At 39.9% G+C, this 18,762-nt stretch overlaps 1 protein-coding gene across 1 annotated transcript in view; it reads left to right on the top strand.

Annotated features, from left to right (window-relative positions):
* The window catches only part of OSBPL1A (oxysterol binding protein like 1A), a 702,947-nt gene that overhangs the window by 421,403 nt on the left and 262,782 nt on the right, over positions 1-18,762 (top strand). Inside the window, 1 exon segment of the mRNA XM_053714984.1 lies at positions 2,541-2,697. Coding sequence (XP_053570959.1) covers positions 2,541-2,697 — 157 coding nt within the window.

Raw genomic sequence — 18,762 nt, 5'->3', positions numbered from 1 at the left:
CAAAGGATATACTCCTAGAAGCTCAAATTTCACAAGAAAGGAAGAAATCACTTCTTTAAGAGTCTGAATGCTGCAACAAGATTATCTAAAACAGATATAATAAACTGTTCGTGAAGTTCTGTAGCACAGATGTAACTTTTAAGAGTTGAAAACGTACCCACACTCTTTGGTGCTATAACTAAGCTCCTACTATTTACGCATGTTATTTCTTCTGAGATTCCAAGCAGGAAGATGACACAGGATCCAGTAAGTTACACATTTAGTAACTAAATTGGTGTTATTGGTGAAACATATGTTGGAGGGGAATCACAAATATTACAGTGGACTGCACTTTTTGAGAAAACACTTGTATGCTCTAGCGGGGGCTGCTTAGAAAGCTGAGTGATTAGGCAATAAGAACCCTAAGTAATATTGTGTACCTAGTGTCTGTAAACCCAGTAATAATTAGTCCTTATTTTTAACTATTTTATTCATGTGTATTCTTTCTGTTTGTAACCTCAGATGGAATAACTTTTATACTCAAAAACTAGAAATCATTTCAACCTATACACACCTATACAGTTCACAATAATGGCAAGTAGCCTCAGCAGTCTGGTGTTATTGGGGGAGGAGAACATTATATAATTAATGTCACAGATTGTCAGGGTTTTTTCCCTGCTTTGTTTGCCATGTGCTGCTGGCAGCCATTTTACTCACCTCTCTTACTGAATCTGGTGCAGTGTGTGATGCTGCTCATTTCTTGCACGCCCTCTTATGGTCAGACTGGTGAACATCATCTATGTGAGACAGATTGCAGTCTCAGAATTGTGATGTCATCACTTATTATTTAAATGGCCTCTGTTCAGTATGCTTTGCGAGTCCCTGTGTCCCAGTTTGTGTGTATTACCTGGCTGTCTGATGTCCCTTCTGGTTCCTGATCCCTGGTTTGTTCCTGACTCTACTGTTCTCCTTGTTCCTGATTATGGCTCGTCTGACTACTCGCTTTGGCTCCTTACGCGGCTCGTCTGACTGACTTCTGGCTTATTGGACTTTTTATTCTTTTTTGTTAATAAAGGTGTGATTATTTTTGCACTTCTCGTCTGTCTGATTCCTGGCATCCTGACACAGATCTTGAAAAGGAGGCCAGCATTCTACGGTTTAGCCTTACTTGCCACCACTCCTCAACTACTGTAGGTTCTCAGTAACTGCCATTTCTCCACTATGCAGGTGCTGCACTGTCTGTGTCTTGTACTTTTTTTTCTACAAGATGTGCTGAACTTTGTCCCTCTGCTAGTCGTGCAGCGTGCTCTCCCTCTCCTCTAGTGGCGCAGGATGCAGAGAGCTGTACTAGTCAAAGGCTAAAGCGAAGCAGAGTGCAATGCACTTAAGTTGTGGCAACTCCCAAGAACCAGGCTCTGCTGGCACTAATTATTACTTTTAAAAAGGGACTTTTCATGTCCCTTTTACATTTATGGGGTCAACAGGATCAATCTTTGAAAAAAGTAAAAATTCCATTAATAAAGTTACACCTGTTCACCCTAATATATAGATATAGAAATTAAGAATTTTGTGTCCGTTTTAGTTAAAACTGGACTTTTTTCAAAGTTAAATAGGTCATCTTTAATAAAAATTAATTGGAAAACAACTGGTTGATGATAGATAATCCCTGCCAAGCAAAGGTCCACTAAATACATACAATAGATAGTGTCCACCCTTGCTAAAGGGACTCTCAGGTCAAAATTAAACTTTCATGATTCAGATAGAGCAGTAATTTTAAACAACTTTCCAATGTACTTCCTTTAACAAAATGTGCACAGTCTTTTTATATTTACACTTTTGAGTCACCAGCTCCTACTGAGCATGTGCAAGAATTCACAGAACATACGTATATGGAGAAGTGGACATGGATATAACTAAAATTTGTCAGAAAAAAGAAATCTACTACTCATTTGAAATTCAGACTATTGCATTGTCTTTTTATCATTCATTTGTTGATTATGCAAATCTACTGTATTTACTGGTCCATTTTTAAAATTTGTAATTGGTGTATTCATTTGTTGGAGTGAGGAATAAAGTGTTATGCATTACTACCACTCAGGTGTATATATAAGCTGTAGCTGATCCCTCAGAACTAACATTGACTACTGGAAAGTGAGTTCCCAGCTTCTTGTTGCCATGGGAGGAGAGACAGAACAAATTTGGTATACAGAACATTTTAGTCTAACATAGATTTAATCACTTGGTTGCAGTGAGTAGACAGGAGAATACTTTCTACTCCCCCTTAATGACTTGTATAAGACAGTCAGTCAGATGTTTTATTGTTCCAGTTTTTTTCTATTTTAGGCAATTATAGTCTTTAACACCTTATTGCTTAAATATCACTTCCATGTCCCTTTAAATATCTAGCTTGCATGTGGCTAAGCGTCATCTGTTACCTGAGGCAGTCTGTCAACAGAATAATGTAGCCTCTTCAGGTTTCAGTACATGTGAGATGTTTTCAGATGTTGTAAGGAAGGATAGTGCCTGGTGTATATTTCATTTACAGTTTTTGCTTCTTATAGATTCAGAGTCTGATCATTCCCTGAGTGGATTTGAAACGGTTACAAGTTATTCCCAGGACGAAAGTGTAAACTTGGAACACAGTACGCAGGCCAAGATGTCTGATGAGAAAAATCATGGCGGTGGGGACTCAACAGCAAATGGCATAAAAAAACATAGGTAAGTCATTGTAATCCCTTTTTTTTAAAAAACAAAACATATTTTCAAAACAGTAACTGTTTGCAATCGTGATTTCATCTCTTTATTCATTTGTTTGTTATGCATTTCAGTCTTCTGTAAGTTAAAGGGATTAAAAAAATGTTAATTGATGGTTTTTATTGTTAATGCTATGATTTAAAATTAACAAAATTTTTGCAATGCTAGTATACTTGCTACAAACTAATGAATTACTATATCATTTTTAATAAAACCAGAGGAAAAACAATTACTAGCATTTTGTCAAAAGGGAAATAGAATAAATAGTAAGAGTTAATTCATCTCATTAACTACAAGGTAAAAAGCCTAAAGCTGCACCATAAAACTGCTAATACAGTAAAATAGAAAATATGTAACACATTTATATTCACCTTGTAGGCGTATGGCATAAGAATGTATACGGTTTGCTTTTTTTTAAACCCCTGCAAGATAATGGGTGTATATTCAGCAATGCATTAGTTTAATCTTTCTGTTGTACTGGAGGGGTTGTAACAAATATGCTTATGGCCCCTAAAATGTGTCCTCCCGCCAAATCCTGAAATACTAATATGGGCATCTAGAGAAACAGTCAATTTATGTTGTAAATATTTTAGATTAAAAAAAAAAAAATCTAACATAATATTACTCTTATATTTATTTGCTTTTTATAGATTCCCATTAGGATTTGTTGTCTTAAAATAATTATAAGGCATTCATGTTACATTGAGAGATATAGTTGTTTAATATTGCCAGGTACTTTGGGGTTGGACTTTTCTTTTGGGTGGTTTATAACTAATGTAGTTCAGGAAAAAAGCAAGAGCATGGCGTTTTCTTTAATCAGAGGGTTAGAGACTATGAGCCATCACTTATGGGAATTATCCTCCTTACCACTAGGAGGACAATTCCCACACATGATGGCTTGTGACCTCTCACCATAATGAAAGAAATTAATTTATCAGGTAAACTGAAATTGTTTTTAAGCACTGGTTGTTCTCAGGTGAACATATCTGCAATTTGTTTTGTTTTAAATTTTGAATGTGATATCACAGATGAGCATGAGGTCCATATACCATCCTGTTTATACTGTCCATTACAGAGTTTTTCATAGAAATAAACAGCCTTTCTGTAACTGAGAACTAACACGGTTTGTTTGGTGTAGGAACTGCACATTTATGGTATTGTTATCTGGGTGAATGGGGAAAATGTTGGTATTTGTGATATGCGTCATAAGTTGCCTACGTAAATTTTTTGTTGAAGCTGTATCACTAGAAAGACTGACATTTAAATCATTGTGTAAATCAAATTAATCATAGTATATAAAACACACTAGAAATATATTTTGTAGACCACTGTAAACCATTTGCATACTGGAAATTGAGCTTTGGCAAATTAATGGACCTGTGTCGCTGCTTCCGATAGATACACTGTGACAGAAGCTGCAGTGTATATTTAACAGTTTCTTTTTTTTTTTCAAACAGTTGCTAAGTGTTTGTATTATAAAGTTTGTTTGTGTTGGTGTCCAACTTGGGAGAGGCTGCTGAGCAAATTTATGCAACTATTTTTAAAGAGGGAGAACAAGGTGGGGGGCAAATGTGTAGTAAAGAGAAAAGGTGAGTGATGATTGAAATGATCAGGAAAACAAGGTTTTATTTTCTTTCATGTAATTAGCAAGAGTCCATGAGCTAGTGACGTATGGGATATACATTCCTACCAGGAGGGGCAAAGTTTCCCAAACCTCAAAATGCCTATAAATACACCCCTCACCACACCCACAAATCAGTTTTACAAACTTTGCCTCCCATGGAGGTGGTGAAGTAAGTTTGTGCTAGATTCTACGTTGATATGCGCTTCGCAGCAGGCTGGAGCCCGGTTTTCCTCTCAGTGTGCAGTGAATGTCAGAGGGATGTGAAGAGAGTATTGCCTATTTGAATTCAATGATCTCCTTCTACGGGGTCTATTTCATAGGTTCTCTGTTATCGGTCGTAGAGATTCATCTCTTACCTCCCTTTTCAGATCGACGATATACTCTTATATATACCATTACCTCTACTGATTCTCATTTCAGTACTGGTTTGGCTTTCTACTACATGTAGATGGGTGTCCTGGGGTAAGTAAGTCTTATTTTGTGACACTCTAAGCTATGGTTGGGCACTTTTATATAAAGTTCTAAATATATGTGTTTAAACATTTATTTGCCTTGATTCAGGATGTTCAACGTTCCTTATTTCAGACAGTCAGTTTCATATTTGGGATAATGCATATGAATAAATCAATTTTTTTCTTACCTTAAAATTTGACTTTTTTCCTGTGGGCTGTTAGGCTTGCGGGGGCTGAAAATGCTTCATTTCATTGCGTCATTCTTGGCGCGGACTTTTTTGGCGCAAAAATTTTCTGTCTCATTTCCGGCGTCATACTTGTCGCCGGAAGTTGCGTCTTTTTTTTTACGTTTTTGCGCCAAAAGTGTTGGCATTACCGGATGTTGTGTCATTTTTGGTGCCAAAAGCATTTAGGCGCCAATTAATGTGGGCGTCTTTTTTGGCGCTAAAAAATATGGGCGTCATTATTGTCTCCACAATATTTAAGTCTCATTGTTTATTTGCTTCTGGTTGCTAGAAGCTGGTTCATTGGCATTTTTTCCCATTCCTGAAACTGTCATTTAAGGAATTTGATCAATTTTGCTTTATATGTTGTTTTTTCTATTACATATTGCAAGATGTCTCAGATTGACCCTGAATCAGAAGCTACTTCTGGAAAATCGCTGCCTGATGCTGGATCTACCAAAGTTAAGTGTATTTGTTGTAAACTTGTGGTAACTGTTTCTCTGGCTGTTGTTTGTGATGAATGTCATGACAAACTTTCTAATGCAGATAATATTTCCTTTAGTAATGTTCAATTACCTGTTGCTGTTCCATCAACATCTAATATTCAGGGTGTCCCTGTTAACATAAGAGATTTTGTTTCTAAATCTATTAAGAAGGCTATGTCTGTTTTTCCTCCTTCCAGTAAACATAAAAGGTCTTTTAAAACTTATCATGTTTCAGATGACTTTTTAAACGAACATCATCATTCTTATTCTGTTTCTGATACTGATTTTTCTGGTTCAGAAGGTTCTGTTTCAGAGATTGATACTGATAAATCTTCTTATTTATTTAAAATGGAATTTATTCGTTCTTTACTTAAAGAAGTCTTAATTGCATTAGAAATAGAGGAGTCTGGTCCTCTTGATACTAAATCTAAACGTTTGAATACGGTTTTTAAACCTCCTGTAGTTATTCCGGAGGTTTTTCCCGTCCCTGATGCTATTTCTGAAGTAATTTCGAGGGAATGGAATAATCTGGGTAATTCATTTACTCCTTCTAAACGGTTTAAGCAATTATATCCTGTGCCATCTGACAGATTAGAGTTTTGGGACAAAATCCCTAAGGTTGATGGGGCTATCTCTACTCTTGCTAAACGTACTACTATTCCTACGGCAGATAGTACTTCCTTTAAGGATCCTTTAGATAGGAAAATTGAATCCTTTCTAAGAAAAGCTTACTTATGTTCAGGTAATCTTCTTAGACCTGCTATATCTTTGGCGGATGTTGCTGCAGCTTCAACTTTATGGTTAGAAGCTTTAGCACAACAAGTAACAGATCATAATACTCATAGCATTGTTAATCTTCTTCAACATGCTAATAACTTTATTTGTGATGCCATCTTTGATATCATTAGTGTTGATGTCAGGTATATGTCTTTAGCTATTTTAGCTAGAAAAGCTTTATGGCTTAAAACTTGGAATGCTGATATGTCTTCTAAGTCAACTTTGCTTTCCCTTTCTATCCAGGGTAATAAATTATTTGGTTCACAGTTGGATTCTATTATTTCAACTGTTACTGGGGGGAAAGGAACTTTTTTACCACAGGATAAAAAATCTAAAGGTAAATTTAGGTCCGCTAATCGTTTTCGTTCCTTTCGTCATAATAAGGAATGAAAGCCTGATCCTTCCCCTACAGGAACAGTATCAGTTTGGAAACCATCTCCAGTCTGGAATAAATCCAAGCCCTTTAGAAAGCCAAAGCCAGCTCCCAAGTCCACATGAAGGTGCGGCCCTCATTCCAGCCCAGCTGGTAGGGGGCAGATTACGTTTTTTTCAAAGAAATTTGGATCAATTCGATTCACAATCTTTGGATTCAGAACATTGTTTCACAAGGGTACAGAATAGGCTTCAAGATTAGGCCTCCTGCAAGAAGATTTTTTCTTTCCCGTGTCCCAATAAATCCAGTGAAGGCTCAAGCATTTCTGAAATGTGTTTCAGATCTAGAGTTGGCTGGAGTAATTGTGCCAGTTCCAGTTCTGGAACAGGGGCTGGGGTTTTACTCAAATCTCTTCATTGTACCAAAGAAGGAGAATTCCTTCAGACCAGTTCTGGATTTAAACATATTGAATCGTTATGTAAGGATACCAACATTCAAAATAGTAACTATAAAGGACTATTCTGCCTTTTGTTCAGCAAGAGCATTATATGTCCACAATAGATTTACAAGATGCATATCTGCATATTCCGATTCATCCAGATCACTATCAGTTTCTGAGATTCTCTTTCCTAGACAAGCATTACCAGTTTGTGGCTCTACCGTTTGGCCTAGCAACAGCTCCAAGGATTTTTACAAAGGTTCTCGGTGCCCTTCTATCTGTAATCAGAGAACAGGGTATTGTGGTATTTCCTTATTTGGACGATATCTTGGTACTTGCTCAGTCTTCACTTTTAGCAGAATCTCATATGAATCAACTTGTATTGTTTCTTCGAGAACATGGTTGGAGGATCAATTTACCAAAGAGTTTGTTGATTCCTCAGACAAGGGTAACCTTTTTAGGTTTCCAGATAGATTCAGTGTCCATGACTCTGTCGCTGACGGACAAAAGACGTCTGAGATTGGTTTCAGCTTGTCGAAACCTTCAGTCTCAATCATTCCCTTCGGTAGCCTTATGCATGGAAATTCTAGGTCTTATGACTGCTGCATCGGACGCGATCCCCTTTGCTCGTTTTCACATGCGACCTCTTCAGCTCTGTATGCTGAACCAGTGGTGCAGGGATTATACAAAGATATCGCAATTAATATCTTTAAAACCGATTGTACGACACTCTCTGACGTGGTGGACAGACCACCATCGTTTAGTTCAGGGGGCTTCTTTTGTTCTTCCGTCCTGGACTGTGATCTCAACAGATGCAAGTCTGACAGGTTGGGGAGCTGTATGGGGGTCTCTGACAGCACAAGGGGTTTGGGAATCTCAGGAGGCGAGATTACCAATCAACATTTTGGAACTCCGTGCGATTTTCAGAGCTCTTCAGTCGTGGCCTCTTCTAAAGAGAGAGTCATTCATTTGTTTTCAGACGGACAATGTCACAACCGTGGCATATGTCAATCATCAAGGAGGGACTCACAGTCCTCTGGCTATGAAAGAAGTATCTTGAATACTTGTTTGGGCGGAATCCAGCTCCTGTCTAATTTCTGCGGTTCATATCCCAGGTATAGACAATTGGGAAGCGGATTATCTCAGTCGCCAGACATTACATCCGGGGCGAGTGGTCTCTTCATCCAGAGGTATTTCTTCAGATTGTTCAAATGTGGGGACTTCCAGAAATAGATCTGATGGCTTCTCATATAAACAAGAAGCTTCCCAGGTATCTGTCCAGATCCAGGGATCCTCAGGCGGAAGCAGTGGATGCATTGTCACTTCCTGCCTATATCTTTCCGCCTCTAGTTCTTCTTCCAAGAGTGATTTCCAAGATTCTAAAGGAGTGCTCGTTTGTTCTGCTGGTGACTCCAGCATGGCCTCACAGGTTTTGGTATGCAGATCTTGTCCGGATGGCTACTTGTCAACCGTGGACTCTTCTGTTAAGACCAGACCTTCTATCGCAAGGTCCTTTTTTCCATCAGGATCTCAAATCCTTAAATTTGAAGGTATGGAGATTGAACGCTTGATTCTCAGTCATAGAGGTTTCTCTTACTCCGTAATTAATACTATGTTACAGGCTCGTAAATCTGTATCTAGGAAGATATATTATCGATTCTGGAAGACTTACATTTCTTGGTGTTCTTCTCATAATTTTTCCTGGCATTCTTTTAGAATTCCTAGAATTTTACAGTTTCTTCAGGATGGTTTGGATAAAGGTTTGTCTGCAAGTTCCTTGAAAGGACAAATCTCTGCTCTTTCTGTTCTTTTTCACAGAAAGTTTGCTAATCTTCCTGATATTCATTGTTTTTGTACAGGCTTTGTTTCGTATAAAATCTGTCATTAAGTCAATCTCTCCTCCTTGGAGTTTGAATTTGGTTCTGGGGGCTCTTCAAGCTCCTCCGTTTGAATCTATGCATTCGCTGGATATTAAATTACTTTCTTGGAAAGTTTTGTTTCTTTTGGCCATCTCTTCTGCTAGAAGAGTTTCTGAATTATCTGCTCTTTCTTGTGAGTCTCCTTTTCTGATTTTTCATCAGGATAAGGCGGTTTTGCGAACTTCATTTAAATTTTTACCTAAGGTTGTGAATTCTAACAACATTAGTAGAGAAATTGTAGTTCCTTCATTGTGTCCTAATCCTAAGAACTCTAAGGAAATATTGTTGCATTCTTTGGATGTAGTTAGAGCTTTGAAATATTATGTTGAAGCTACTAAAGATTTCCGAAAGACTTCTAGTCTATTTATCTTTTCTGGTTCTGCCATTTCTTTGGCATCGTGGTTAAAGTCTTTGATTCATCTTGCTTATGTTGAGTCGGGTAGAACTCCGCCTTAAAGGATTACAGCTCATTCGACTAGGTCAGACTCTACTTCCTGGGCATTTAGGAATTAAGCTTCGGTAGATCAGATTTGCAATGCAGCAACTTGGTCTTCTTTGCATACTTTTACTAAATTCTATCATTTTGATGTGTTTTCTTCTTCAGAAGCAGTCTTTGGTAGAAAAGTACTTCAGGCAGCTGTTTCATTTTGATTCTTCTGCTTATAGTTTCAGTTTTTTTTTCATTATAAGATTTAAACTTTGTTTTGGGTGTGGATTATTTTTCAGCGGAATTGGCTGTCTTTATTTTATCCCTCCCTCTCTAGTGACTCTTGCGTGGAAGAAAAATCAATTGCATCACTTTGTTTTCCTATTGAGAGTGTGAGAGAACAGTGTAAACCTAATTAGAGGAATAATGTTGGAAGTTTGCCACTGAATTGGTAGTAGAGCACAGCCGTTGGTGTAACTGACTTCTGGTTGAATAAAATACATTCATATAGTTACAGGATCAGGCTAGTTCTATCAAACATTTAGATAAACACCTTCTGCAGTTTGGTGGGCGTTTCAAGCTCTAAAGGATTTATTAGGTCAGCAGGTCACTTGTCAAGGATTTGTTTCACATCACTATTTGTTGCCAAAACCAGATCTAGTTTTATCCAGAGATAAAAAAAATATTCAGATAAATGAAGACAAATAATTTCAAAATATACTCTCGTCTGACCTTCATTTAAAATCCACACCTGAGATTAATTTGTTACTATTGTGGATGATAAGGACGCATCTCTTTAGATTTTTTTTTAAGTTTCATGTAAAACCTTTTTTTTTTTTTTTCAATTTTGTAGCATTTACCTTTTGGTACGTCTGCAGCTTGTCTCTCAAAACTTAAAGCAGAAAATGATGTGGACAATATACCTGGTTTTTAAATCCTCATCCAGTATTCTGCAGGACTACAGTTGGCTAATAAACCCTAAGTGCTCCTTTGTTCCTTCCTTACCAAGTTCAATTATGGGGAGTAATTGCAAGATTGCAAACATGGGACACAAACTTCAAACTATGCTTTTTCCAACATCAGAGCATTTTATGGTGACCTATTTTCACAAAGCTAGAAATGTTTCTATTTGCTAGATTCCAGATTATAACAGATATTATAGCTCAGTGGGTTCAACCCCAAAGTCATATTTTAGATGAATATGTCCCAGCTTATTGGTTAAAAAGAGACTGTTGTGTCCAAGGGCACTATTTACAGCAAATAGCTTGATCTGTGATCTCTTGAGAAAACAATAATATTGCGTGGCAATATAAACATCTTTATCCTGTAATCTTTGAACCTTTAGTTGTTTCAACGTCTGGTCAGGGTTCAAGGCAGCAGCAATGCTGTGGCCTCCATAGACCAAGAAGTAGTTCATTCTAACAAGGTATTAATGAAGGAGACAACAGCCATGGTCTATTGGGTAGAATGCAGTGAATATCTTGTTTTCATATTTTAGGGTTTCAGAGTCAGCAGGTTATCTATCTATTCTTGGAAGTGTGTACTGTACAGGGGGATTGTTTGTTTTTTAAATCAATAAAGCCTCTGCTTTAGGTTCAGGAATATTGTAATCCATTGTTCTAGCTTTATGGTTTAAACATAAAAACTAGAGACTTCTACTTAGCCTAACTTGGTATTGTACGTGTGCTAGTATGAATTTGAATCATGAAAGTTTAATTTTGACTTTTGTCACTTTAACAGTTTCTAACAGACCAATTGTAAACAACTTTCCAATTTGCTACTACTATTAACATTTGTTTCTTTCTAATGACATGGTGAGTCCACAGATCATCTCTAATTACGATTGGGAATATCACTCCTGACCAGCAGGAGGAGGCAAAGAGCACCACAGCAAAGCTGTTAAGTATCACCTCCCTTCCCTCTAACCTCAGTCATTCTCTTTGCCTACGTTAAGAGCAAGAAGGTGGTAAAGTTTAAGTGTCTGAAAGAAGATTCTTCAATCAAGATTTTATTTTTTTGAAGTAGAGCAAGTTTGCTATACTTCTTTCTGGGGTTTAGCCATAGTCCATGTCAGTCTCTTCAGTAGAGCAGTGGTGGCTTTTAAGCAATTGGGAACTTGTGGGGTATAATCCTCACTGCGTCTCCCAAACAGTTTTTTCTGCCCTGTCTTGAAAGCCTGAGTAGGATTATTCAGTCTTTCCTTGTTTTTCACAGGTCTGTGTGAGGAGGTGTGCCTCTCAAACCAAGTGAGCTGCCCTGCTCCCGGGCAGTGTTGAATTAAGGTAAGTGTCTAATTTTTATTTTGTTGAAGAACATGGCACTTTTACAGTTAAATCTGTATGGGACTTTTATATTATCAATCCTATTTTATCTTAATGGGATTATGGCAGTTATGCGGGCACTGGGGGCTTGAGTAGCAGTTGCATATTTGTTGATATTGCTGCTGGTTTGTGTAACTCATATGTGGCTCAGCTCTGGGTTAATTCTGGATTTGGTGGTTTGTGTTTTTGTGCACTTTATTTTTGTGATGGCTACAGGGAGGCTAATGGCGACCGGGAGTTCAGTTTAGTTACGCCCACGATTAGCAGGGCAGGCTTTCTGTGGCGGCAAGTTAGTGTTGCGCACTTCCGGTTTCTCCTTCTGTGCGGGGTTCGTTGTGGCTCTGCTAGCAAGGAATATTGTCGGCCGGTAGCCTGTGTGAGCAGCTCTGAGTCCGGATCGTTGTAATCTCTTATTTACTCCCCAGCAGGACAGGCAGGCACCTCAGCAAAGAGTGCTGAGGTGAAGAGGTTGTCTGAGGTTGTGTGTGAGCAGCTGCTTTGCGGTTGTGTTTTTGTTAATATAAACTTTCCATTATTATTTAAAGAGACAGTAGCGTTTTTTTGTTTATTGCCTTAAAATTAAATAAGGACATTTTTATTTAATTTGGTGGTAAAGATGGATCAAGATGCCCTGCAAAACGTTACATTTAGCTTGTGTTTTGATTCCAATGTTGAACCACCAATCCCATTCTGTTCCTCATGTATTGAGAGAACTTTACAGTACAGGGATAGACTTTTTGATTCTGAGCCATCATTATCTAAGGAAGATGCTGTTCAGGGGTCTCCTATTCAATATATGCCGCAGCTTTCTCCTCAAGTTTCCCAAACATTATCAGCCCCACATGCAGTGCCCTGCGCTTCCTCTCACACTCCGGTTGGAGTTACTTTGCAAGACATTGCTACTCGCATATGCTCTGTGCTAACTGATGCACTGTCTGCTTTTCCTATGCTGCAGGGAAAGTGCAAGAGGAAATATAAAGAGTCAGGGTGTAAGGTTTCTGACACAGTCGTGGCTATTCTGAATATTCCCTCCCAGAAGTCTGAGGAGGAAGATACTTCGTGGCATCTGAGGGTGAAATCTCAGACTCGGGCAGTGTAATTCCTTCTTCTGATACTGAAGTTGTATCTTTCAGGTTTAAGCTAGAACACCTCCGTTTGTTACTTAAGGAGGTTTTGGCCACCTTGGATGACTCAGACAGGACGGTTGTAGTCAATCCTAAAAAGTCTAGTAAGCTAAATAAATACTTTGATGTACCTTCCATGGTAAAGGTTTTTCCTGTACCAGACCGGGCTACAGAGATTATTGCTCGGCATGGGAGAGACCTGGTATTGCCTTTTCTCCATCCCCAATTTTTAAGAAGATGTTTCCTATAGCTGACTCTATCAAGGAGTCTTGACAGACGGTCTCTAAGTTGGAGGCGACAATTTCCACTTTGGCTAAGAGAACCACTATCCCCATAGAGGATAGCTGTTCATTTAAGGATCCTATGGATAAGAAGTTGGAAGGGTTACTTAAAAAGATGCATGTACACCAGGGTTTACAATGCCAACATGCAGTATGTATTGCTACCGTCACCAGTGCGGCAGCATATTGGTTTGATGCATTGTCTGATTCTATTCAGACAGACACCCCCTTGAAGAGATCCAGGATAGGATCAAGACCTTAAAGTTTGCCATTTCCTTTATTACGGATGCTTCCCTTCAAGCTATTAAGTTGGGAGCAAAGATTTCTGGGTTTGCAGTACTGGCTTGCAAAGCTTTATGGTTGAAATTCTGGTCTGGGGATGTATTGTCTAAGTCTAAGCGTTTGGTGATTCCCTACAAGGTTAAGACCTTGTTTGTGCAGGGCTTGGCTGAAATTATTTTAGACATTACGGGAGGAAAGGGTCATTTACTCCCTCAGGATAAGAGGAATAAGCAGAAGGGATGTCAGAGTAATTTTTGTTCCTTTGGGAACTTCAAGGGTAAAAATTACTCTCCCTCTGCCAAGCAGGAACAGTCTAAACCTTCCTGGAGGTCCAACCCATCTTGGAACAAGGGGAAGCAATCTAAGAAGCCTGTTAGTAACTCAAAGTCGGCATGAAGGATCTGCCCCCGATCCGGGACCGGATCTGGTGGGAGGCAGACTTTTTCTTTGTTCAGGCCTGGGTTCGGGATGTGCCGGATCCCTGGGCGGTGGACATTGTGTCCCAGGGATACAAGCTAGAGTTAAAGACCTTTCCTCCCAGGGGCAGGTTCTGCTCTCAAGGTAGACCAGATAAAGAGAGGCGTTATTACAATGTGTTCGGGACCTTTCCGACCTAGGAATGATAGTTCCTGTTCCAATGCAGGAACAGGGTCTGGGATTCTACTCCAATCTGTTTGTGGTTCCCAAAAAAGAGGGAACCTTCAGACCAATTTTAGATCTCAAAAGTCTAAACAGGTTCCTCAGAGCACCGTCCTTCAAGATGGAAACTATTCGTTTCATTCTTCCCTTGGTTCAAGAGGGTCAATTCATGACAACTGTAGATTTAAAGGATGCGTACCTACATGTTGCCATCCACAGGAATCATCAAACGTTTCTGAGGTTTGCCTTTCTAGACAAACACTTCCAGTTTGTGGCTCTTCCATTTGGCCTTGCCACAGCTCCCAGAATTTTCTCAAAGGTCATAGGAGCAAGGTTGCGGGGCATTGCTGTGGAGCCTTATCTGGACGACATTCTGGTCCAGGCACCTTCCTTTCAACAAGCAAACTCTCACACTGAGATGTTATATTTTCTACGTTCTCACGGATGAAAGGTGAATTTGGGAAAGGGTTCCTTGTTTCCAGCTACAAGGGTAGTGTTCCTGGAAACCCTAATAGATTACTTATCAATGAGAATATTTCTGACAGAGGTCAGAAAATCAAAGATCCTCAACTCTTATCTGGCCTTTCAGTCCTCTCCTCGGCTGTCTGTGGCTCAATGTATGGAGGTGATCTGTCTGATGGTACCTGCCATGGACATCATTCCGTTTGCCCGGTTCCATCTCAGACCTCTGCAGTTATGCATGCTCAGACAATGGAACAGGGATTACGCAGATCTGTCTCCACAAATTCATTTGGATCAGGTGACAAGAGACTCACTTCTTGGTGGTTGTCTCTGGAACATCTCTCCCAGGGAACCTGCTTTCGCAGACCCACCTGGGTGATTGTGACAATGGACGCCAGCCTGCTGGGATGGGGAGCAGTCAGGGGCTCATTAAAGGCTCAGGGGACATGGACCCTGGAGGAGTCTGTTCTCCCCATAAACATCCGAGAGCTGAGGGCAATCTTCAATGCTCTTCTGGCCTGGCCTCAGCTTCAGCCAGGTTTATCAGATTTTAGTCGGACAACATAACTTCAGTGGCTTACATCAACCATCAAGGAGGAACTCAGACAGAGGTAGCCAAGATTATTCAGTGGGCAGAGACCCACAACTGCTGTGTGCGATTCACATTCCAGGAGTGGACAATTGGGAAGCGGATTTTCTGAGCAGACAGACTTTTCACCCGGGGGAGTGGGAACTCCATCCAGAGGTGTTTTCCAACTTGATTCTCAAATGGGGACATCCAGAGCTGGATCTCATGGCATCTTGATAGAATACCAAGCTTCTGAGGTACGGGTCAAGGTCAAGGGATCCTTAGGCTGTACTGATAGATGCTCTGGCGGTTCCTTGGAGTTTCAGTCTAGCATACCCATTTCCTCCGTTTGCTCTACTTCCTTGAGTCATTGCTTGAATCAAACTGGAGAGGGCGTCGGTGGTCCTCATTGCACCAGCGTGGCCTCACAGGATCTGGTATGCAGACCTAGTGGAGATGTCATCTGTCCCACCTTGGAGACTTCCACTAAGGAAGGACCTTCTACTTCAAGGGCCTTTTCTTCACCCAAATCTCGTTTCTCTGAAGCTGACTGCTTGGAGATTGAACGCTTAATTTTATCTAAGTGCGTTTTTTCTGAGTCAGTCATTGAGACTATGATTCAGGCTTGTAAATCTGTTACCAGAAAGATTTACTATAAGATACAGTGTAGATATCTGTATTGGTGTGAATCCAGAGGTTACTCTTGAAGTAAAGTTAGGATTCCTAGGATTTTGTCTTTCCTCCAGGAACGTCTGTAGAAGGGATTATCTGCTAGTACCTTGAAGGGTCAGATTTCTGCCTTGCATACAAAGAGAGAAGCGCTCTACCAGGAACGAACAACAGCTCAGTGGCTTGTTCTATGGCGATTTACCACCCGGAAGCAGCCTCTTTTAGACCAGTGTGCTTTTCACAGAAGAAAACTTTCCTGAAGTATATCAGTCTGATCCTGCCAAGTAAGGTCAGTCCAGCCCCGAAATACCAGGCAATTCTCCTCTGAACAAGGAACATGACAACCCCAGACGATCGTTTCGGCCTCCTATGGGCCTCGTCAGTGAGGTGCAGCCACATTCCTCTAAGCACACTGGGCAAGGAGTCCACGTCTGGTTTCCCCCATCACCCATAGGGAGAGTTCCCCAGGGTCATAATAATTTGCATACGAAGAGAGAAACGCTCTACCAGGAACGAACAACAGCTCAGTGGCTTGTTCTATGGCGATTTACCACCCGGAGGCAGCCTCTTTTAGACCAGTGTGCTTTTCACAGAAGAAAACTTTCCTGAAGTATATCAGTCTGATCCTGCCAAGTAAGGTCAGTCCAGCCCCGAAATACCAGGCAATTCTCCTCTGAACAAGGAACATGACAACCCCAGACGATCGTTTCGGCCTCCTATGGGCCTCATCAGTGAGGTGCAGCCACATTCCTCTAAGCACACTGGGCACACGTAATATCAGGAGGACAGTTGAGGTATAAGGAAATGAGGAAAATATATCATGTTCAAGCAGCTCTGTTAGAGTAAATATATATTAATATGCTAGCTTGCTGAACAGCAGAGTAAAGGTTAATTGTAACAGTATTTTACAAAAATGCAACAAATTTTGCACAGCAAAGAGAAAGAGAGCCTTACTCTAGTTGTGATAAAAAGTATAAAGTTGGCAAATTGCCAGTCATTCAAAACAACTTTATTAAAGAAATCACCATAAAAAAAGTTATAAATGCGTACACTTCCGCACGCACACACACAAGTTAAAAATAGCTTTAATCCAGGGTGATACTTAAGTATAATCTCCACTGATCAGTTAAATAATGAGTCAGATATAGTATTTTAGTTAATGCCAAGTGGCAAGACAGCTAGTACTTACTAATACTCAAAATAGGTTGATTAGTAAAAAAAAAAGTTCCTTCTATAGCGGGAACTTGATTACTTTTATACTAACTATTATAGTAAAATGAATGACCATATCAGTAGTGGAGAACAAATAAAGTTATAAGTGCATCCTGGTAAGCAGCATAAAATGAGGCACTATGCCCACAGTGAAAGTGCCCCTAACGCGCATTTCACTAAACGCTTCCTCACCACTTAACATCTGGGCGTTTCTATTTAAGGTAAGGGGGCTATTAGGAGTAGGCCCCTTTCAGAGCCACTGCCTCCCATAATGCTTCACACAGAGAAATATGAGTCCTATTTTAGAAAGATGACAGCCCCCTGCTTCAGATGATTGGGCTTATCCCCATGTTGTTAGTAGATTGCCATAAAATGGCAATTACCTACCTAATGCATTTATTTGTGTATTTATAGGCTCCACAAGAGGCTATATATCCTAAAGTCAAGCACCTTCCAGCTCCACACACACACACAATTCCCCTAATATGAAAAAGGGAAACCCCACTTGTAAAGGAAATACCATTTCTACCTCCACTGGCATGCGACAATCATCTGTCTGCAGGTTGACTATTATGGTAGTCTATGTTCTAAAGGGACCCACATACCACATATAGTTTAAGTACCATAATTATACAAGTGTTCCCTCTTTTGAAGGAGTCCCATTTCTTAGGTGTAGGGGATTTTAGGTCCTGGTGGCTATCCGTTAATTACCATGGCAAATGCAATATAATTCACCCACTGTGTAGATAAATAAGCTATGGAGCAAGACCATGAGGGCTGGGTAACCCCCACACACACACACTCCAAAGAATGTATACAAAAAATGTGAGATCCCTTATTTGAAAGGGTCAATCTTCATCTTTCAAAATAATTTCCAGCAATCATTCATTTTCCAGGTGATTGCCATGACAGACAAATAACGTATAATTATTATTATTATTATTATTATTTATTTGTATAGCGCCGCCAAATTCGGTAGCAGCATTGGTCCTAATTTTTTTAGTGCTGGTATTTTATGTAGTATGCATATAATATAGTAATAAAGTATAGTATGTATTAAACAAATTTATTATTATTATTATTATTATCAGGTATTTGTAGAGAGCCTACAGATTCTGCAGCGCTGTAAACATAGTCAATATAAAGGATAGCTTTTGCAGGGATCAAGTGGGTAGAGGGCCTTGCCGAGAGTTTCACTGTTGTAGTCGGCTCTTATGAAGGCGATCTTCAAACAGCTGGGCTCATAGGCTTACATTCTCAGGGGTTCAAGGGGAAAGCAATGGAGTTAGGAAAGGTTAGTGTTGGTTGTAAGCATCCCTGAATATTAGAGTTTTTAGGGAGCGCTTGAAGCTGTTAAAACTAGGAGAGAGTCTTGTGGAGCGAGGCAGGGAGTTCCACAAGATGGGGGCCAGTCTGAAGAAGTCCTGTAGACGGGAATGTGAGGAGGTAACAAGAGAGGAGGAGATCCTGAGCTGATCAAAGGGGACGGGAGGGAGAGTATCTGGAGACAAGTTCTGAAATGTATGAGGGGAGTAGTGCAGTTGAGAGCTTTGTATGTCAGAGTGAGGATTTTGTGTTTAATCCTAGAGGCAAGAGGAAGCCAGTGAAGGTATTGGCAGAGAGGCACAGGAGATGATCAACGAGTAAGGAAGATGAGCCTGGCAGAGGCATTCATAATGGATTGTAAAGGAGCTATGCGGCAGCTAGGTAGACCAGAGAGGACGGAGTTGCAGTAGTTGAGGCGGGAAAGG

The sequence above is a fragment of the Bombina bombina genome, chromosome 5 (genome assembly GCF_027579735.1).
Source record: "Bombina bombina isolate aBomBom1 chromosome 5, aBomBom1.pri, whole genome shotgun sequence".
Classification (NCBI taxonomy): Eukaryota; Metazoa; Chordata; class Amphibia; order Anura; family Bombinatoridae; genus Bombina; species Bombina bombina.
Note: the sequence above shows the minus strand (reverse complement) of the source record. Positions and strands in the feature narration are given on the sequence as shown.